At 42.4% G+C, this 22,814-nt stretch overlaps 1 protein-coding gene across 1 annotated transcript in view; it reads left to right on the top strand.

Annotated features, from left to right (window-relative positions):
- Dnah3 (dynein axonemal heavy chain 3) overlaps positions 1-22,814 on the top strand; it is a 163,945-nt gene that overhangs the window by 12,309 nt on the left and 128,822 nt on the right. Inside the window, exons 8-15 of the mRNA XM_035441306.1 lie at positions 4,459-4,584; positions 5,377-5,572; positions 6,977-7,156; positions 8,816-8,952; positions 13,894-13,999; positions 14,182-14,360; positions 14,744-14,928; positions 16,138-16,261. Of these exons, the coding sequence (XP_035297197.1) occupies positions 4,459-4,584; positions 5,377-5,572; positions 6,977-7,156; positions 8,816-8,952; positions 13,894-13,999; positions 14,182-14,360; positions 14,744-14,928; positions 16,138-16,261 (1,233 nt within the window). The remainder of the gene's footprint in view (positions 1-4,458; positions 4,585-5,376; positions 5,573-6,976; positions 7,157-8,815; positions 8,953-13,893; positions 14,000-14,181; positions 14,361-14,743; positions 14,929-16,137; positions 16,262-22,814) is intronic.

Consider the following 22,814-nt stretch of genomic DNA (forward strand, 5'->3'; position numbering starts at 1 on the left):
GGAATTAGTAGCTCAGCACAAAGTACATGGTACCTGATAAAACTTAAGTACCCAGAAGGAATTAATTCACCATTACCTGCATTGTAGCACCTGAAATTACAATTCTGTGCTTACTTATCTGTCCCTACTTTTGACATGTATGAAGATTTGGGTCTTCTTTTAAAATGGAATTCATTTGGCAAGCTATGGTCTCTCAGTTGTATTTACCAATAGTACTAGTCCTGGAATTACAGGAATCCAGATGAGATGGAAGCAGACCCTCTTTTCCTTTCAAATTTCAAAACTTGAGATATGCAGTTGATTCTTGTTATACATAGAGATTGCTTCTGGGGCCCCACATACTATGGTCCATGAACTCTCAAGGCCCTTATTAAAATACTCTAGTATTTCATACAGTGTCACATGTTCCCACATACTAAAACCATTTCTAGACCAACCATACTGTCTAGGACAATGGAAATGCTATGTGAGTAGTTGCCATAAGGGATTGCTTAGGAAATAATTTCAAGAATTAAATATTTACCTGCTTAGTACAAAAGCAGCTTTTCTTTTCAGGATATTTCCTACAAGTTGTTGGTTGAATTCAAGCAGGCAGAACCCAGAGATGGAAGAGCAACTGTAAAACTCACTGTATTAGTTACTTTTCTGTTGCTGTGGTAGATGCCATGACTAAAAGCAACTTAAGGAAGAAAGGATTTCTTCTGACTTGTGGTTCCAGAAGGATAAAGTTTATTATGGCAGTGAAGCCATGGCAACTGTCAAAGAAAGCATGGCAGCCGGATCAGGCAGCTGCCTGGTCACATTTCATCCCCATACAAGGGAACAGAGAGAAGAGTAAGTGGAGGGAGGATAGAAACTTTCTAAGTAGATCCATAGCGACTGTCTTAGTCAGGGTTTCTATTGCTACAGTGAAACACCATGACCAAAAAGCAAGTTGGGAAGGAAAAGGTTTATTTGGCTTATATTTCCCTATTACTGTTCATCACTGAAGAAGCCAGGGCAGGAACTCACTGTTCATCACTGAAGAAGCCAGGGCAGGAACTCACTGTTCATCACTGAAGAAGCCAGGGCAGGAACTCACTGTTCATCACTGAAGAAGCCAGGGCAGGAACCTGGAGGCAACAGCTGATGCAAAGACCATGGATGGGTGCTGCATATTGGTTTGCTTCTCACGGCTTGCTCAACCTGCTTTCTTATAGAACCCAAGACCACCAGCGCAGAAATGGCACCACCCACAATGGGCAGGGCCCTCCACCCATCAACCACTAATTAAGAAAATGCTCCATAATTAGATATGATGGAGTCATTTTCTTAATTGAGGTCCCCGCTTCTCAGATAACTTTAGCTTGTGTCAAGTTGACAAAAAACTATCCAGCACATTGATGAACTTCCTCTAGCAATTCTCCACCTCTTCAGTATAGCACATCATTCCCAAACAGTGGTACCACCTGGGGACCAAGTGTTCAAATACATGAGCCTATAGAGGAAAAGCTCATTCAAACCACCCTACTTACCCCTTTAAAGTGCATATGAGGTAGTTTTTGGATTCTTTACAAGTTTGTGTCACTCACACCACTCTCTGATTCAAGGATACGCTAATTCAAATTCACTTTTGTCATTCACATTCGATCTACAGCTTCAGCCTCTGGCACCACTCCTATGCCTTAGTACATCTGAAGATTCTGGTTGTGCAATATACACCGAATCATATGTGGTCCTTTGTGTCTGGTGTCTGCATTACATACAATGTTCTCATACAGAGAAGCAAGTATAAGTTACAATATTTCTTTTTGTAACTGAATAATATTCCATTGTTTGGCTATACCATATTTTGTTTAAACATTCTATTAGTTATTTGGGGGGAGAGGAGAGTGTGTGACTTTTTTAATGGGATATTCAAGAAAGGATATGAATCAGAAAGGAAAGTTCACTGGAAGGTCAGGCCAATGACTCCCTTCAACTCATTAGAAAAGTCGGGGGCACAGAGTCAGCAAGAGAAAGATTTGATAAGGAAACTATATCATGGTTTTCTTGTATGACCCAAACTATTTAACTTGAAAAATTCTAAGAGGACAGAAATAACCTAAGATGTCTTTGTGACTGGTTAAGTTTGTGGATTTGGGTGCTTTAATGAGATTGGTCTGAGGGAAAAAGTAGAAAATCTGGTCCCACCAAGAGAGAAGTTTGTTAGGATTCAATTAAAGATGGAGACATGAGCTATACCAGTGGTGGATGTCTATGTGGTGAATAAGGCTCGCAGGTCCACTCTTCCCTAGAGGTGCTTTGTGTTTATATACACAGTCTGACTAAATTAATTACCTCCACCTAAAAGGACCATAGGTGGTGGCGTTTTGGAAGGAATCATATCTGGTGGATCATGAAAACAGATTATGACATCTAGAGACAAGTGCTGGGATGAGCATAGGAAACTTGGCAAAGATCTAGTTTGAGAAGTAATGATGGTGACTTAAAGGACCAATCTATGGAAAAGGGGATGCTGGAAGAAGAAATAATAGACCTTTCGTGGTTGGGAAGTGGCAGAGCTTCTCCCTGGATTCAGATCAGTGGAAGGGAAAAATGGGATGAATGTAGGAAGGATGATGAGTTATCATTCATTCAACAAATATTCATAGTGTCTACATGGTATAAGCACAGAAATATAAGGGGTGCATGGCAAATCTGCTCACAGGGTTAGTGGTGTGGCTTAAGAGTGAAGTACGTTTGACCTAACTCATCATCATAGGAATTCCAGGCAGCAAGGCTGGGGAGATGGCTTAGTCAGCAAAGTGCATACACAGCATGAGGGCCTGAGTTCATCCTCCAGCACTCATGGAAAAAGACAACATGAAGGCACATACTTGCAATCCAAGGAATGGGGTAGGTGGTGAGGGTAGTGGGGGAAGAAGTTCTCTGGTGCTTGCTGGCCAGGCAGTCTAGCCTACTGGGTGAGTTCTAGGTCAACGAAAGACTTTGTCTTAAAATCAAGATGTCACCCAAGGAAAGACACCCAAGGTGGACCTCTGGCTTAGAAACAGAAGCTCGCGCGCGCACGCGCGCATGCGCGCGCACACACACACACACACACACACACACACACACACACACACACACACACACACACACACACGGAGAAATAGAGAGAAGAAAGGAGAAAGACAGGAAAAAGAGGAGTAAAAAGAATTCCAAAGAACTTTACCAAATTGGTCATGCAGCTTTGGGTTTCTAACTGCCTGCTGATGGTAGCAGAGAAGGATCAGAAGTGGCCCATGAACATGGCAGGGTCTGCTTCTCACATGTTGTTCAACTCCAGGACACACTATCACATAGAACAGAATGTGAATGGTTCCATGAAGCAACACTGGACAGCAGTGCTCTTAGTTAACCAGCACCAATGTTTTATTTTGGAGGGCTGTAGGGGCTCTTCATTCCTTTCTGCTCTTCTCTACCCACCCCTACTGTCCTCTCCATCCCCCGAAATTTCCCAGCATCACTGCTTTTAGAAGGTGCTATTCTTTTTTTTTAAATTTTTTTCCTTTTTAAAATTTAAATTAGAAACAACGTCTTTTACATGTCAGTCTCAGTTCCCTCTCCCTCCCCTCCTCCCCTGTGCCCCCACTGGCCCCCTATCCCAACCCCTTTGTGCTCCCCAAAGCACAAAGTCTGTCATATCATTTGGAGTAGGACCTAGACCCTCCCCAGTGTGTCTAGGCTGAGAGAGTGTCCCTCTATGAGGAGAGGGCTCCCAAAGTCCATTTGTGTACTGGGAGTAAATACTGATCCACTACCAGTGGCCCATAGATTGTCCAGACATCCAAACTGACTCAAGATCTCCTAAGCTAATGAGGAGCATGGGGGGAAGGGGAGGGGGAGTTAGAAGAAAGAGAAGGGGAGAAGAGGGGGGAGAAGAGGGCATGAGAGAACAGGAAGATCTAGTCAGGGGAAGAATAGGGGAGAACAAGAAAAGAGAGACCATCATAGAAGGAGCCATTATAGGTTTAAAGAGAATTCTGGCACTAGGGAAATATCCAGAGATCTACAAGGTTGACCCCAACTAGCAATCTAAGCAACAGTGGAGAGGCTACCTTAAATGCCCTTCCCCGATAATGAGATTGATGACTCCTTTCTAGGCCATCCTAGTGCCTCCATCCAGTAGCTGATGGAAGCAGAAGCAGACACCCACAGCTAAACACTGAGCTGAACTCTGGAATCCAGTTGCAGAGAGGGAAGAGTGATGAGCAAAGGGGTCAAGACCAGGCTGGAGAAACCCACAGAAACAGCTGACCTGAACAAGGGTTTGCTCATGGACCCCAGGCTGATAGCTGGGAAACCAGCATAGGACTGTTCTAGAAGGTGCTATTCTAACTTAAAAGTTCGAATAATGAGAACACGTATCCTTTGAACTTGCCCCACAGGATGGATTAGTCCTCCACTCTGACATTTCTCCCTCCCTTTTGGCAGATTTAAAGACCTCAGGTTTGTTCGAACTGCCGACTTACTGGCTGGAAAACTGCCCCTGCTGCCTAATGAATACCAGGAGGTGATCGAGAAACACTGCCAGGATGCTCGTCAGATTCTTCTTAACAAGTCAGTGTCTTCTGCAGAACTGGGCTGCAGCCCAGCACTGTAAAGATTGAAAACTCCCCCAAAATGAGAGCCGAGTTTCCCCTGGCAGTGACATGAAGTTTGTTGACTTCCTGTGATACCTTCTTGTCCTGTCCCTGTCATGTGCCTATCCTCTAGCAACCTCATCTCCAATTGCTCTCTCTACCTCTTCCTCCCACACTCCCTCTACCTTTTCAGAACCATGCTTAGTCATGATGTCACTCTCATTTGTTTCTTCCTTGTGGTCCTTTCAGTCTGTGAGTGCTATGACACAATGTACTCGAATGACTTGTGTTGAAATGACCCTAAAATGAGTGGCCTCAAGGTCCAAAGTTAGGGGTTTTCCAGACGTTAGGCAATTTCCTTTTTTTTTTTTTCAAATACATACAGGACTATATCCAGTACCAAGAAATTACCTAGTGGCAGGTTTATTAATCAGACTGACTTTTGCTGTAACAAATTCCAGAGAAAATCGACTTAGGAAGAAAAGGTTTCAACTCACGCTTTCAGAGGTTTCTGTCCATCATGATGGGGTGGGTGTGTTGCAGCCCAGTGGCTCACAGCATGGTGGCCAGGTAGCAGACAGAGAGAATGTTCGAGCAGGCTTCTTCCTTTTTGCTGTTAACTGAGCCTCCAGCTTGTGGGACTGTGCAGCCCTCTTTCCCCTCAGTTATTTCTCTCTGGAAACAGTCATGGCAGGAAGTGTGCTTTAGTAGTCCTCTAGGCTCAAGGAGCTCAGGGTGCCACTTAACAGGTGTTCTCCCTTCTCTGTAGGTGGATCCCCATGTGTGCCCAGCTTTTTGTCTCACAGAAGGAACACTGGGTCCGTTTTGCTCCCAAGAGCGACTACGATTCCTCTCGAAACATTGAGGAATATTTTGCTTCTGTTGCCTCCTTCATGTCACTCCAGCTCAGGGAGTTGGTATTTAAATCCCTCAAGGACCTCGTTTCCTTCTTCATGATACACAAGGTATGTAGGGGAGTCTGTACCCAGCCCTCTTAAGGGAAGACAGCCTAGTTAGAGCCTATGTATGTTCTCAGCAGGGAGTCAGGCCAGACGGTGACATTCTGAATTGAACACACACTGGTGACAATTACTTTGTCTTTTTTAATTGCACAGCAAACTTTTGTCATATAACCCAATACTGAATTTATGGGAAAAAAAAAGTCTCTGGAAGCAAATTTCAGAGAATTTTCTTACGAAGATTAAAGATTACACAAGATGGAATATGCACCTCTTTTAGGGTGTGGAAAGGTTGCTTGTTTTCATCTTCCTTGATACAAAGATGGAGTTGAGACTATTTTCTTTCCACCCTTGGCTTAACATATAAATGCTGTTATATGCATTGGTTGCTAGTAGGGATTTGTTGTAAGGTCTTTGAGAGGGAACTTCCAAGAATGAAAGGCTAGTTAATAGCCTCATGAAAGAGCTTCAGTAAAGTAGAAATAAAAACATAAAGCATGAAGCCCTGGTTTTCAAAGCATTAAATGCTCCCCTATATTTACACAGCCCAGAGATCAAAGGAGAGTGTCTGAAATTCCAGGTTGTGTACAAATTTCACCTTCAAAAGTATAATGATGGGACTGGAGAGATGGCTCAGTGTTTAAGAGCACTGGCTGCTCTTCCAGAGAACCCAGGTTCAATTCCCAGCACCCACATGGCAGCTCACAGCTGTCTGTAATTCCAGTCCCAGGGTACCTGACATCCTCATGCAGACAAAACACCAATGCAAATAAATAAAAGATAACAATAAAGTATATTGAATTTTTTTAATCCTCTGATTATAAAATGGTCAAATTCTAATTGTTTTTCCTATCATTCTGTTGTAGGGAGGTTGATGTTTTGACTGAAATACACCATGTGCTCAAAGACATTGTCATTTAAAGTATACAAATATTCATTCTTTTAGATTCAGTCAATTTTTTATTAAGCACCTACTGGGCATTAATGGCTGTCCTAGATATTTTGAAACAAAGAGATGAATACGACATAGATCCTTGCCCTTGAGATTAGAATAGATGAGCTGGGGGGGGTACAAATTCTTTTAAGTGAAAGATAAAATAACATGGCAGAAGTAGAAATGTGGAAATTCAGAAGTGAAGGAAGCAAGGAGACTTCTGAGGGGAGACGTCTTGTGTTTAGAGATAGTTTTGAAGGGCAGAAAGGATTTAGAAGTTGGAGTACAGGTGGCACTGATTAAAGTGAACTCTTCTGTGGAAAGGCCTTGGGAACTAGAGAAAGCATAAGCTCCCAACAGGGTAGACTCAATTGTAAGCATCCTTGGTGCTCATGTCGCTTTGAGTGGATTACAGTACCTTGTGTTCTCCAAAAGCTGAGTTGTGTGAGGTCTGATATATATTCTGTCTCCTAAAGGATGGAAATGATTTTGAGGAACCTTACCAAGAGATGGAGTTCTTTATACCTCAGCTAATCACGATTAAACTTGAAGTACAAGAACCTAATATTGCCTTCAACCCAAGTTTTGATGACTGCTGGCAATTAATAAGGAACTCTTTCTTGGAAATCATTAAGAATTCTGATGGGATACCCAAGGTACAGTATTTGCCTAATCATTCATTTATATTTTTGATCTGTTCTAAATAAATAATCAAGTGGCTGGTTGCACAATTGCAGTCCATGTGTGGTATTCAGTTAGGCAGTTTCACTTTAGGATGAGTCTTCAACACACCCTCTTGTCCTCAGGAAGATTATCTAGGTCTTTCCTATGTCCCGTCTAACTCCCTGCATCTGTGTGCTGCTTCATAAGCGACAGAGAGTTCCCAAGGCATCCAATGTGGGTTAATAATTCATTGCAGATAAGCTGGCATGAATCTGCTAAAGATTTTTGAAAAAAACAAAAAAAATCATGCTGTTTTGAGGTTCATTGGGTTTATTCACTGCTATAGGGCTCTAGGGAGAGAAAAACAAAACACACACACACACACACACACACACACACACACACACACACACACACACACACACACACACACACACACACACCTTGCTTTCCAGGCTGAACCTCCTCACAGTTTCTTTTCCAGGTGGAATTACTTATTAAAATAGATACATAAAAGTAAACTTTGTTTACTAGGCAGGATAGCCACATGACCTAACATCTTTTGGGTAGGTGATGTGACAAGAGGGCTCATGTCTAGTTCCACATAGGGAATGGCCCTCTGAGATGCACTCTGTCGCTGTCTCTGTCTCTGTCTGTCTCTTTGTCTCTGTGTCTCCGTCTCTCTCTCTCTCTCTCTCTCTCTCTCTCTCTCTCTCTCTCTCTCTCTCTCTCTCTCACACACACACACACACACACACATACACACACACCTTAAGTTTGTAGAAGTCTGTGATGACACAAAGGCTCCAGTTTCAGCAGTAATCTCTGTGCCTGGAGTTTCGATGTCAGCCAAGCTTGGTTTAACATGAAAATGAGTGTGTAGAAGGGGAAGGAAGTGGGCACCTCTCCCACAAGCAGGATCCCTAGGAAGGAAATGAAAGAGAAGACTGCAATTTGAAGAGATAAGTGTGGGGCTAGGGACACATGAAGTACATACCCTTTGAGTCGGTTTCTCTGCTGTTGATTGGCAGCGTTGACAAGCAGCTGGGGCTGGAGAGTCAGCTCCTGGGCTGCCAGCACTGCAAACAGCCCAGCAGGAACTGTTACCAGAGTGAGTGGATTATAATATCAAGATGACACACTCACAGGTCACAGTTTATACCAGGTTGGAAAGCTAACCCTGTTTACATATAGTGTTACTAGACTTTGGGAAGAAACCACAGGTGCTGAGTTCTCATCTAGGGATGCCAGAAGCAGTACCTTCCTCCCCCAAAACCTCAGGCTTTTCTCTCTGAACTGAGTTGTGAAAACTTAATGAAGATATCAAATAAAAACGGCCACTTGGGTTAGGGAGAGAGCATAATTTGTAAAGTGTTTATTGCACAAGTATAAGGACCACAAGGATTCTCTTAAGATTTTGAGACTAGAAAAGAGTAGAGGCTGAAAGAACAACAATCTAGGAGAGATGGGAGAGAGAGGGAGGATGTAGAGGGGATAGCAGTGTTATTCTACCACTAGCCAAGAAAAAATAAAGTAAAAATATAAGTGATCCCTGAAAATGAGTCCACTGTGAGAGGCTGTGTTTGATGTCTCTTTGCCTTCTTGTTTCTGTGTGTGTCTTACAATATCCAAGACTTACTTCTACTCCTTAGGTGGAATCTATACTATTCCCAGAGTTGAAAGGCTATAACCTGATCCTTGGAACTGTTCACCCTGAAGAAAACCTTGTTTCTGATTTTGTGAATGAGACTTTTGAGGTATTTAAGAAAAACCAAGTTGGGCCTCACAAGTAAGTTGGTATACTTCTAGCTTTATAACCTAATTGGGCTTTTAGCGTTGGTCCTTAGTGTTATTGTTTTGTTTAAAAAGAAGAAAAGAGAAATTGCTGAGACATAAGATATTGACTATAAGTTTATTATAAGGGCCGGCAGAATGGGGAGACTAAGAAGAGGAACAGGGTAAATGGCTGACTGCCATGGCCGGTCGCCATAGAGAGACAGAGCAGGGAAACAGAGCGATGGGAGAGCACACAGAGAGCGGGACAGAGGAACAGAGAGACAGAGAGACAGAGAAACAGAGACAGAGAACAGGAACAGACAGAGAGAGAGAGCGTAAAGGGGCAGGGACTTATCTTTTAAAGGGGTCCTCTGCACCTGCGTGCAGACTTCTTTCCCATGGAACCTTGGGCTGACCAGGGTACTGCCTGAGTGGATTCCACCAGGTAACAGGGGCAGGCCAGCATAATGCCTGAACCTTTCACTTAGCTATCCCTGTCCCCACACACCTGGAACACACATACAATAGCAATGGCCGGTGCTTGCCTGCATATAACTATCCCGTTTTACAGATGAAAGGGGATAACTTTCCCATGCTAGGCTGCAATAAATATGAAAGCCATGGCTCAAATTCAGAGCACTTGCTCTGTTCTCTGAAAGCCACATTTCTGGAATTTAGAAAAACAATATTCAGCAAGATCTGGTCAACAAAGTCATATTTCTGCTGTGAACCTTGTAATGTATTTCAGGGATTTTTTGTTTTTGAATCATGTTCTCACTATGTAGCTCAACCTGGCCCCCAAATCATGATCTTCCTGCCCCAGCCTCCCAAGTAGCAGGACTTCAGGCGTGTACCACCACACAGAGAGAAACCTGTGAATTATCTCAATCAACAGTCTCATGTCCATGTGAGACAGCTTTCAACATGAATTGTTTCCCCTCTAAAAGCATCTTTAGTTTTGCACTCACACTGTGAGATCACCCTTAACTAGTGATCACTCACAGTCTGCCACCAAATGAATTTGATGCAAATGTGTTTACCTCACATTTTCAGTCAGACTAATTCTATATTGTGGGGATTATGCCTATCCTGTGTATGGTGGGATGTGTAGCAGAATCCTTAGCTGTACCCATGATATGCCAGCAGGAACTGCCCCACTGTGACAACTGTAAAGTGTTTCCAGATGTGGCCAAAACCCTCCTGCAGGGCAAATCACTTCAGTTGAGAATATCAATTAATCCAGTGGTTGGAAGCCCACATTGGTGCATTTTGTTTGGGGGCTTCCCTGCTCATGAGTCTTATATATGCACTTCCTTATAGACTGACCATGCTCTGGCTTCTCAGAGTGTCTGTGGGGTTCCTGTGTACCTTGGGGCTCCCCCATGTCTCTCTGCATACTTACTCAGTACCACCTTAATGTTAACTCAAACTTATTTTTTTTTTAGTACAAATGCTATTTGGCCAATGACTAGGATTCTCATCTGTTAGCTCAGTTTTAATTATCATAAATCTATATATTTTATGATACTTATCTTATCGGACACCTTCCATTGGTGTCCTCCCTTGCTAGTGGATCACATGGCAAATCTGGAGGAAGAGAGAGCCCATTTCCTTCTTTCCTTGTTATGTATGAGTTTCCCTGCTATGTCATTTCCTGCCTGGATCATCACTTCTTTACTACATTTTCCCAGAATCCTCTTTGACTCCCAGTCCCGTCTAACTTGCTGCCTCATTGGCCAAACAGTACTTTATCCAACAATCAATAAGATGAACATACACAGAAGTACATTCCCCATCATCTCCTCTTTTCTGTCTAAATAAAAAGGATAACTTATCTTTTATAATAACTGAAGAAAACTATAGCCATTACTATCTGTCTTAACTCTATCAAAAACCACAGAAGGATAATATATAAACTCTAGAATTGACAGAGACATCTTGCTACCTGGACAGTCATCCAAAGTTCCTCTGTAATGTTGGGGCATCCATCTTCAGCCCATAGGCCATAGTGTGTCTGGCACACTTCTCCATTTCAACAGGAACCCTTCAGCACTGTCTTGTTTTGTAAGTTCAGAAGTCACTTTCTTGTGGGTCCTGTATGTCCAGTTTATACGCAACAAACAGTCCAGGCAAATGGCTAATGCCCAAATGGGTAATCTTGCCATGTTGAAGGCAAACTCCATAAAGAGTTTCTTCCATGCCCATCCTCCTTTCTGACGTAATTGGTGTGCCAGGAGCAATTGTGTCTCACTGCCAAGAAAGACCCTAAACCATTTAAATTCGATATATTCTGTAGGTCTTTGAAAGATTTGAAGAATATCTATCCATCTCAAATACATCTCTGTATATCTAGAAAACCTAACTAACCTAATTATAAGTTTTGACTATTATAGGTAACTATATAACCTGTATTTAATTATGTATATCATTTTAAAAGATCTGTATAATCACAATACCTAAATGAGAGGAGACATATACATATCATAAAATTGACCTTAAAGTTGTATAAATAAATGAAAATCCATAGTAATTCAAAGTATTCATTCCTATATCCTATTTTCCTATTCCCTTTTTTCTTTTAAAAAAAGATTGATTATGCTCATTATCATTTATAACCAACCCCATTTAAATGAAAACAAACATTTATAAACAATATTTGGGAACTTGGGCATCATTTATTTCAAATTACTTCCTGCTGATTGGGGGTGATGTCCATACCATCAGAATCATGATAAAACACAGAAATCTGACCAAGTCCTTGTTTTTGTAATCGGTAAGTCTGTATCATCTCAGCTGTTTTGGATGTAGGATCAGTTGGGTCACTGCTTCAGGGGGTCTTGCTTGATCAAATCATATTAGTCTGGAAGGAATCCATAGCTTTTCATTTTCTGTGGAAACACAAGCAAAAACTTTTTTCCCAAGTAGCCTGTCCTTAGACTTAAATTTTGAAGTAAAAGCATTTTTAAAATGTAAAGTTGGATTAATTTAGCAGCATTTATAATCAAATGTATTTTAGTAGCAGTAACTCTTTCCTCAGCAATCAAACAATTTAAAGACATTATAGCATATAGTATCCAGATTCTCTGTGTATTTTTCACCTTTAGGTGGCTTTTCTATTATTTTATTTTTACTTTTTTTTTTCTTCTTTTTTTCTGAGACAGGGTTTCTCTGTGGAAATCCGCCTGCCTCTGCTTTTGGAGTGCTGGGATTAAAGGCGTGTGCCACCACACCCAGCTGCTTTATTTCCTCCTGTTACTTTTTCTCTCACAGCCTACATATATTTTTAAACACAGTGTAAACCTTTAGAGGTTTTTCTTTATCTGGATCTGTCTTAATTGTAAATTTTTACCTTTTTCTGGCCACCAGTCTTTTAACTATTAATCAACACCTCCAAAATTAAAGTGGCAGCTTTCTTAGCCACTGTCATTCAAGGAGCATGGCGCCAGCTCGGAGATGTGGTCACTGCCACTGCCAGCTGCATAGGGCACGAACCCACATCAAAAGTCTCATGCTCTGCCTACTAAGCTAGCAGGGCCTCTTAAAAAGATTCCTTTGGCCTTTTTCTTTTATTGTTTTTTCTTTTGCTGAGTCAGGAAATCTCTCTTAAAGCAATCACTCTCTGCTTGTCTTTAGCAAAACAGAGACCATCCAAGAAAATGCTGCAAACAAGAAGTCGTGCTTGTCTCTGATCTTTTGTTGCTAAAATCCCTTTTTAAGCTTTTGTGAAGATTACATGGAAGTTCGTAACACTACCTCCAGCTGCCCGGGTTCTGCTGTTTGACTAGTCACGGGAAGGCAGCTTGCGGCGATGAGAGCTCAGAATCCTAACCGTAGAAGAGAGGGCTGCAGGCCTTCTCAGGAGTGCTGAGTCCAACCCCCAAGAGCATAGGGATGGTGGGACCATATGGAAGCTGCTCCGATGCCTCTCAGAGGCCCGACAGAGCAGGCTGTGGCGGCAGGTTTCCCTCTTCCTCTGGGAACCTTGGGACATGGGGTCATCCCATTTCTGACACCATTCTGTTATGATAAATCTTTCCGCCAAAAGCCGCCCAAGCCCTACCGCCACTTGGGAGGTCTCTGCCAGCCGCCTGAGTTCTGCCCGCTGAGTTAGGACCCTAATTAATGCACAGAGACTTATATTAGGTACAATTGCTGCTTGGCCAATGGTTAGGATTCTCATCTGTTAGCTCAGTCTTAATTATCATAAATCTATATATTTTATAAGACTTATCGGATGCCTTCCATTGGTGTCCTCACATGGCGAATCTGGAGGAAGAGAGCAACTCAAACTTATTTTAAGTCAAACCATCCTAGATGCATCCTCCAGTTGGAAGAAAATTATCCAACCATTCCTACATGATCTGAAAACAGATGGAGCTAATTTCATATGCCACAGGTTACTTAATTCCAAATTTTCATTTTAAAACTAGGCATAAAATCTGGGGGTTGGAAGGAAGGCTGGGTGTTGCTGCTCATTTCAAATTTACTGTAAGTCAGCATAGTAATAATTGTGTACATATTTCACTACAGCTAAGGTTTATGATAATCTTCTAAAATTTGGTTTATTGTAGCCACTTAAAAACACAACACTGGCTAACAAATAAAAATAAGCCCACCAGGCAGGGGGGTGCACGCCTTTAATCCCAACACTAGGCAGGCAGATCTCTGTGAGTTCGAGGCCAGTGTGGACTACAAAAATGAGCTCTAGGACATCCGGGGCTACACAGAGAAACCCTTTCTCAAAAAACCAACTAAGTATCTTCTCTAAGTTTGTGCTACAAGGAAGTCATGCAATTGGAAGCCAAAATCCCAAATTTCCAGTTCTATTTCTATTACATTTCTCTTTCTTTGAGTTAATGTTTTAAATGCTATTACCTGTTTTAGCTGTGCCCTTACCCATCCAACTCACCGACTTATGTTTGTGTGCTTTGTTTTATGTTCTTCAACATGAAAGATATTTAAATGTATACAAAAAGTACGATGACTTGCTGGACAACACGGCAGAACAAGGCATCACCGAATTCCTGGGGCAAACTCATGAGATTGAGGACTTTGTGATGGTAGGAGATGCCACTTAGAGTTTCGTGCCCTAGTAACATGTGCTATGGCTAACCCCTTGAGCAAACAGTGGGTTTCTATCAGCACCAAGCTCAGTACTGGTCCCCTATGACCAAGGGGAAGGCTAGGAGCAATGGGCAGAGCTCAAATACTGATTGAACTATGAATGTGCTTCTTTCTACAGAATATCAATAGAATAAAAAAGAGGAGAAATGAAATTGCCTCCATGCACATCACTGTGCCTTTGGCCATGTTCTGTCTTGATGCCCTGTTCCTAAATTATGACCTCTGTGAGCGAGCCCAAAATCTTAAAGACCGTTTGATTCAGTATCAAGTGGATGTAAACCGGGAAACCAATAGCAGGTATACAAATTCTGGGGAAATATTTAGGCTGTGGAGATGGCTTATTTGTTAAGCTCTTGCCACACAAGTGTAATGACTAGAGTTTGGATCCCTGGAACCCACATAAATGCCAACTGGGTGTGGTATCCCACCTGCATTTTTAGCCTGGGGAGGCAGAAAAGCAACAGAGGATGATTCCCCCACATCAGCCTCAGACCTCCATGTTGACTCAAATCCAGATGTGCATGTGATGGTGGTGGTGATGGTGGTGGTGACGGTGGTGGTGACGGTGGTGGTGGTGGTGCTGCTGCTGCGGATGGTGGTGGTGATGATGATGGTGGTGGTGGTGGTGGTAATGGTGGTGATGGTGGTGGTGGTGGTTGTGACCATTTCTTTCTCCACAGCATTTGCAATCAGTACAACAGCATTGCTGACAAAGTCAGTGAGATCCCTGCCAACACCGCGGAACTAGTGGCCCTTATTGAATTCCTAAGGAAATCCAGTGATGTAACTGTGTTCAAACTTAGGAGGCAACTTAGAGATGCGAGTGAGAGGCTCGAGTTCCTGATGGATTATGCAGACTTGCCCTGTAAGTCTGCACCGTGTGTGTGCAAATACATGCTTGTGTTCCTATATAAATATTAAAATGTGTTGGGTTTTTATATTTTAGGAATAAAAACTTGGGAGAAAGTAGGTTCATAGCACCCCACCACTCAGTATTGGAATGCTCCTTTCCAAATGCCCCATGCACAAGAAGCACTAATTCACACTCATACATAAGAATTTGAATCACACAAAGGGAATCTAATTGTTAGGCAAAGAGAGTGCACATTGAGAGGCTTGGCCTCTGGTTCCTAACACCCTATCTAAGGCCTGATCTTCATGAACAGTTATTTCCAAATGTAGCATTTCCTGATATATGGGTAGGTTTTACTTGTCTATAATCTTAATACAGTCCCACCTTTGATAGGATAAAACCTGTTTCCGTATCCTTTAGAAGGAAAAAAAAAAGTGTTCCAGATCCATTAGGCCCCTTAAAGGCTTCCTGGATCAAGTTGGAGTTTTGAAGTAAGAACTAGATTATAAGGGGAAAATTCCTCTGTTCTTCACAAATCATTTCCCAACTGAAAACACTTATGAACCACATGGGCCAAACTATGTTATGTTGGGGAATGTTGGCAGAGACTGGGAATGCAAACTGATTACCTAAGCAGTCACCCATACTGTGCCCTTGACTACATGGAGACATGCTAGGCTCCCAGTTGGTTTCTGCATCTTCACTAACCAGAGCTATAATGGACAGGGTGTATGGATGGCATTGAAACTATTACTGTCATTATTGGAGATGAGATGAAGTGATGAGAGATAGAGAAAGGGAACTCCATCCCATGTTTCTGACTCTTCTTAGAAGTCCATAAGGCAGGGTTGGTTGGACTTGGAACTGAAATCTGAACTCCAGCAATGCAACCTTGACCATGTAGCTTCACTGTGTTTCCCATTTGTGAAAATAAGGATGATAATGCTGTCTGCATACTAACATGGTCTCCAATAAGTGCCCAGTGAACACTAGCTTTCATTCATCTATATGAATCCATTCATTGACTGCCACCCCCTGCCGTCTACTTACTAGCACTGCCTCTAGTAAGTGCCCAGTGGGCACTGGCTTTAATTCATCCATATGGATTCCATGTATTTACTACCTCCCTACAGAGGTGGGACTTCCGATGACTCTTTACCTGCTGAATTGATTCCCCACATCCTGAACAGTGACCAGCAGCAGAAATTGTATGTTTTGCAGATGAGGATATCAAACTTAACAGCAACCTGTTCCTCTGGCCTGACCAGATAGAAGACGTCTTTGAAAACAGTCGAAATCTGCTCCTTAGCAAGAGGGATCAGGCAGAGATGGACCTAATAAAAAGGTACAGGGGGAGTCTGGAGTTACTTTGGGAATGAGGACAGGATTCTGAACAACCACTGTTACGATAAATCTTTCTGCCAAAACTGCCCAAGCTCTGCCACCATATGGGCACTTTCCGTCAAGCTGCCTGAGTTCTGCCTGCTGCGTTAGGACCCCAAATAAGACACAGAGACTTATATTAGATTACAATGATGCTGGCCAATGATTAGGATTTCTTATGTGCTAGCTCAGTCTTATCATAAATCTATATATTTTATAAGACTTATGTTTTTATATAATCTATTTTTTAGAAGGAAAATTGTATTTGTCTTTTTTTCTGCAGATTTTTTTATTTGAATTAGAAACAAGATTGTTTTACATGACAATCCCAATTCTCTCTCCCTTCCCTTCTTCCCTTCCACCCTCCCCCCAACTAAAACCCTACCTATCACATATCCTTTCTGCTCCCACTGGATGGTGAGGCCTTCCATAGGGTGTCATCAGAGTCTATTGTATCCTTTGGCATAGGGCCTAGGACCACCCCCGTGTGTCTTGGCTCAGGAAGTATTCCTCTATGTGGAATGGGCTCCCAAAGTCCATACCTATGTAGGGATAAGTTCTGAACTACTACAGGAGGTCCCGTAGATTTCCGAGGTTTCCTCACTGAAACCCATGTTCCTGGTGTCTGGATCAGTCCCATGCTGGTATCCCAGCTATCAGTCTGGGGACTTTATAAGACTTATCTTATTGAGGACACCTTCCGCTGGTGTCCTCTTCCCAGGATCACATGGTGGCTCCAGAGCAGAGAGCAGGTGGAAGAGGAAGAGCAAGAGAGCAAGTTCCTGCTTATATTTTGAGTCTGCCTGCTATGTCACTTCCTGCCTGGATCTCTACTACATTTCCCATAATCCTCCTTGACTCCTAGTCCCACCTATCTTGCTTTCCTATTGGCCTACAATATTTTATTCAACAACCAATAAGATAAACATACACAAAGGACCTCTCCTATCATCTCCTCTTTTCTGTCTAAATAAGAAGGGTAACTTATCTTTTATAATAACTAAAGAAAATTATAACCATAACTATCTGCCTTCAACTCCATCAAAGACCACAGAAGGATAATATATAAATTCTAGAATTGACAGAGACATGTCACTGCCTGGATCATCACCTGAAGTTCCTCTGTAACATTGGGGCATCCATCTTTAGCCCATAGGCCACAGTGTGTCTGGCACACTTCTCCATTTCAACAGGAACCCTTCAGGACTATTCATCATGTTTTCTAAGTTCAGCAGTCACTTTCTTGTGGGTCCTGCATGTCCAATTTATGCAGCAACAAACAATCCAGGCAAGAGCAGTTTCTTGCCCAAATGGCTAATCTTGCCATGTTGAAGGCAAACTCCATAACAAGTTTCTTCGATGATCATCCTCCTTTCTATGTAATTGGTGTGCCAGGAGCAGTTGTGTCTCCCTGTCAAGAAAAACCCCAAACCATTTAAATGTCATATATTCTGTAGGTCTTTGAAAGGTTTGAAGAACAGCTATCCATCTCAAATACATCTCTGTATATCTAGAAAACCTAACTAACCTAACTGTAGGTTGTGACTATTATAGGTGACTATATAATCTGTATTTAATTATGCATATCACAAAAATTGACCTTAAAGTTGTATCAATAAATGAAAATCCATACCAATGTAAAGTATTCATCTCCATATCCTATTCCCTATTTTACTTTAAAAAGAGACTCTGCACATCTCTGGTTCTGACTAGAGCCTGCCACAGCAGTGTGTGGGTGATGGTTGAAGTCACTGGTGGAGAAAGAACTTCCTTTGTTTCCCATGGAGGGTTTCTCTCTCTGAGCTGTGTCACTATAGTGAACTGCCCCACAACCCCCATTTGAATAGTAAGAATGTGATGGCACAGAGAGAAAATGGCAAAAACAGTGGCTTATGATAACAACCTCCAGGGTAATGATAGCAGAGGTGCCAGCCTTACACTGGAGAGCAGACCCCATAGGACACCAGGACAGGGAGAGTAACGGCATGGCAGGGGTCGAGCCACTGCCTATTCTGCAGCTGTTCCTACTCTGTGCTAATGCACTGTAAAGCGTGTGTTCCTTCATTGTGTGTCAGAGACACTCATTATGAACTTTTATTATGTGCTGTGCCCTGCTCTAGACATGAATGTGTATTTGTCTCAGTAATCAATCCTTCAACCCAGTGACAGAGAAATACAGAAAACTAAGAATAGGCATATTTTTCTACTTAACTAGATACTGTCTTTCAGATCTTAAAACCTAACCAGCTGGGAGGACTGATTTCTTTTTAAGTTATGTTCAATGCAGTTTAGATTTTCAGAAAAATTGAGCAATAAATACGAGGAATTTTCCAGTATATCCTCACATGTATACATAAGTAGCTTCTCAGGCCTGGACAGTTAAGGCTAAGCAGAAAGCAAATCCAGTTTTGATAGTCAGATGAAAAGCCCAAGCCTATTTTGACATTTCTTTGAGCATCACATTTGTCATCTGGAAAACAGGACCCATTAGAGTCTACGTGACCATGCTGAAGGGATGAAATGAGACATTTTGATTGTGCCCACACCACAGCCGGTGCCTAGGGTGGGCATTCCAACACTACATGCTTCCTCCTCCTTTAACAGAGTCCTCTTTGGGCTGAGAAATGCTCTCTAATTCCAAGCATTGTGGGTGTGCTGTTAGACTATCACCGTACTAGCTGGGCATGGTGGCACAGCACTCAGCAGGCAGAAGCAGGCAGGATCTCTAAGAGTTTGTGGCCAGCCTGCTCTACATAGTGAGTCTTAGGACAGTCAGAGCTACATAGGGAGACCCTTTCCTTAAAAAGTAAAGGGTTATTGCTGTAAGTATAAGTATGAATGGAGGCAGTGCCTGTACAGGGACCAGCCCTGGGAGAAACCATAGTTGCCACTTGCAATGTGGGAAGAGTGCAGGGTTTCTCCTCCAAGGTAGTGAACCTCATTTCTCCAATTGACAGTAGTTCTGGGGCTTGGTGTCAAGCATTTTCCATGAGCTTCCTTCCCCACTTCGAGCTTCTGTCCATCCTCCTCCCACAGTGTCTGAGAGGCTTACTTCCCACCTATAGCCCTAGTTCCATGGTCTGTTGGATTGAGGCTGGGCTCTGGCAGTGGGGAGTCCTGCAGGAGGCTGGAGCATGATTGAACTCCCTTTCTTCCTCCCTTGCCACGTTTGGCCCCCGGGCAGCTGTACCAGCCAGCATCCCTCTGAATGGGCCCATTTCACACTGTCCCCTCAGCCACAGGGGTCCTGAGGGCTTCCCTCCAGCTCTAGTGTCTATTTACATCACTAGTTTTGTTTGTTGTTGGTTACTTTTGCATTTTGACCACAACATCTGGCAGAAAAAAATGTAAGGGAAGAAAGATTTATTTCAGCGGTTTCAATCGTGGCGGGCAAGGTGTGGCAGAGCGGCTCAGGTCCCACGGAGGCAGGGGTGTGTGCTGGGAGCTGTCCATGCCATGATGGGCAAGGAAGCAGAGACAACAAAGCAGGAGCCAGGGGCTGAATTCAAAAGCTACCTCAGGTACCCTACTTCTATCAGCTGGGCTCGAATTCCCAAAGTTGCTCTGCATGCCAAAACAGTGTCACCAAGTGGAGAAACAGCATTTAACATCTTTGCTGGACTTCGTAGACCCAACAATAAATTCCTTCAACCCTACCTGTATCTACTCCTGTTAGGAGTCCTTAATTGAAGTTTCTTACTTTGTCCTTCAGAGTGAAATGTATTTCCTGCCGGAATCATGGCCGTCACTCACTTTAAATCCCTCTATTATCCTCACTTGGATTCCAGTGGTCCCAAAGACAGTTCTGTTACTCAAACTAGTTTTCTGAATGCATTATCATATGAAATGCATTTATATGTGGTTTTATATATATGCTATAGCATACCTTAGACATTATAATGTGCTCAGCAGTTATGTAAAATCACAAAGGATGACACTGGTAATATTCTAATGCGGTCACCAAGTCTGTGTATTGACCTCTAGGAAAATTTGTAACTACTTTAAGCAGATTTTTCACTTTTATCTGGATATGGTGTTTAGAGATTTGGTAATGTTAAAAGACATGCCACACTGTAGCTGTGTAGACAACTGCACAGTCAGCTTTGCTCCCACTCCCCCCAATTTTGTTCAACTCTGTTGTAGATTTTGTGGTCAGTACAAAAGACAGGCAATATATGAGTGTGAGCTGCTGTCTTCCACAGAGTGTAATGGAAGATCCTTGGGCATCTTGGCAAAAGAAGGGAAGATGGTTCAGGGAATGGGTTTGCACACATTCTTAAGGATTTAGGCACAGCACTATGCTTTCCCAGTGGCAGGTGCTTGAGGTTTTGATGAGTGTATGAATGAAGTTTGTTAACAATTAAGATACTTTAAATGCCTTCCAGAGACTAAAATAACAGCTTATTACAAAACAAAACTAAACAAAGACTTCGAAGAGGAATCAAACCGAGAGAAACAAAAGCAGGATGCTTCTCCCAGTAGCTCAATCAATCAGTCAAAGAAACAGAGTGGCAAAGGCCCCCTGCCCTTCTTCCCTGTCGTGGTCCCATTGCCATTGCTCTTCTCAGAGACCCTGTTCTGTTGTAATGTTAGGCAGGAGGGAAATGGAAGACAGAGTGGGAACATGTAGAAGCTCTCTGAAGAAAATGAGCAGGAACCAGAATAGTGGTTGTGCCTGATGCAAGTCAGAGGGAGGTTCATTTCAGAAGACAGTTGATGACAAATAGCTGGGTGAGCGAAGATGTGGAAGACAGAGCAGCTGGGTACAACAGCATCAAATGGCTCCCTGGTGGGAAGACTTGTACAAGGAGGATGGCTATTCAGCTGACATCATAAAATCAGAGGATTGGATGCTTAAGGTCACAGTAATAAGTGTACATTTTATTTTATGACCAAGGTAGGAGGTTATTGAAAACTCCTCATCTGGGACCAGTAAGGGGCTAATGTTTTTTGGGGTTTTTTGTTTGTTTGTTTGTTTTTTTGTTCCACTTAGTTGAATGAGAACCCAAATAATGAATGGCTATAACATTGCATTCCATTATTTCTCTTCAATTTCATTTATTCTGTAAGTCTCTTGGCCCCCTTCAACTCCTACTTTTTTTCCCTTTCCATTTATTTTTTTTTAAAGAAACTGTTGTTTGGCACAACTCTAGAGTTTTCTGGTTGTACCTTTAAAATTTTTACCATGTCTTTCCACTCTCTTTTGTTTCACATAAATTCTTAAAATTTGATTTAATCTTGCTATTAATATAGTTTCTGTTCTTATTGATATCAGGGAAACTTAAGCTCTCTGTAGCTAAGACTATCACATGCCATGCAAAGAAAAATGGACTGGCAAAATGGGTCAGTAGGTAAGAGCGCTTACCACACAAAACCAATGACCTGAGTTCTATCCCCAGAACACATGGTTGAAAGAGAGAACCAATTCCTGAAAGTTGTCCTCTGATGCACCTGCAGTTCTCTCTCTTTCTCTCTCCGTCTCTCTCTGTCTCTGTCTGTCTGCTGTCTCTCTCTCTCTCTCTCTCTCTCTCTCTCTCTCTCTCTCTCTCTCTCTCTCTTTTCCAAATGCAGTATACAGTGGTTAAAATGCTTGCTGACCTTTGGATCCCCAGAAGCCATATGAAATGTCAGGTGGGCAGCAACCACCTTTAATTCCGGCCTCAGGGGGTCTCGAGAGCAAGCTGGCTATATTGTCAAGCTCCAGATTTGACTTTAAAAACCCAGTTTCAATAAATAATGTGAAAGAGCAATCAAGATGATTCCTCACGTCAACTTTGGCTTCCGTATGCATGAGATACATGAGCACACATACACACACGTGTGCATGCAGATGTATGCCAACACACATGCATACCATACACAGAGGAAGATGGAAAATAAAAATAATAAAAAAAGCTGGGCAGTGTGGCACACGCCTTTAATCCCAGCATTTGGGAAGCAGAGACAGGCAAAGCTCTGTAAGTTCAAGGTCAGCCTGGTCTACGGAGTAAGTTCCAGGACAGCCAGGGCTACACAGACAAACCCTGTCTTGAAAAACCATAATAATAATAATACAAAGAAAAAATAACTGTTAATAAGTTAGAGCAGTTATTTCTCAACCTATGCCTGTGACCCCTTTGGGGTAGAATGACCCTTTCACAGGGGTTGCATATCAGATATCCTGAATATCAGATATTTACATTATGATTCATAACAGTAGCAAAATTACAATTATAAAGTACCAACAAAAATAATTTTATGGTTGGGGGTCACCACAACATGAAGAAGTGTATTAAAGGATCATAGTATTAGAAAGATTGAGAACCAATGAGTTAGAGAAAAAGTATTAGTGAGAACCAACACTATAGTTTTATCATAAAACCCATGCGACCCCATGGAGACCCTTTGAGAAATTGCATCTCAATCAGAAACTGAAGCTGACAGGCAAATATGGGCTCTGGAACAAGCATGAGGTCTAGAGGGGCAAATTTACCTTGGCTAAGATCCACAAAGCCACCCAGAAGCTGCTGACACTG

The sequence above is a fragment of the Cricetulus griseus genome, chromosome 3, assembly GCF_003668045.3.
Source record: "Cricetulus griseus strain 17A/GY chromosome 3, alternate assembly CriGri-PICRH-1.0, whole genome shotgun sequence".
NCBI lineage: Eukaryota > Metazoa > Chordata > Mammalia > Rodentia > Cricetidae > Cricetulus > Cricetulus griseus.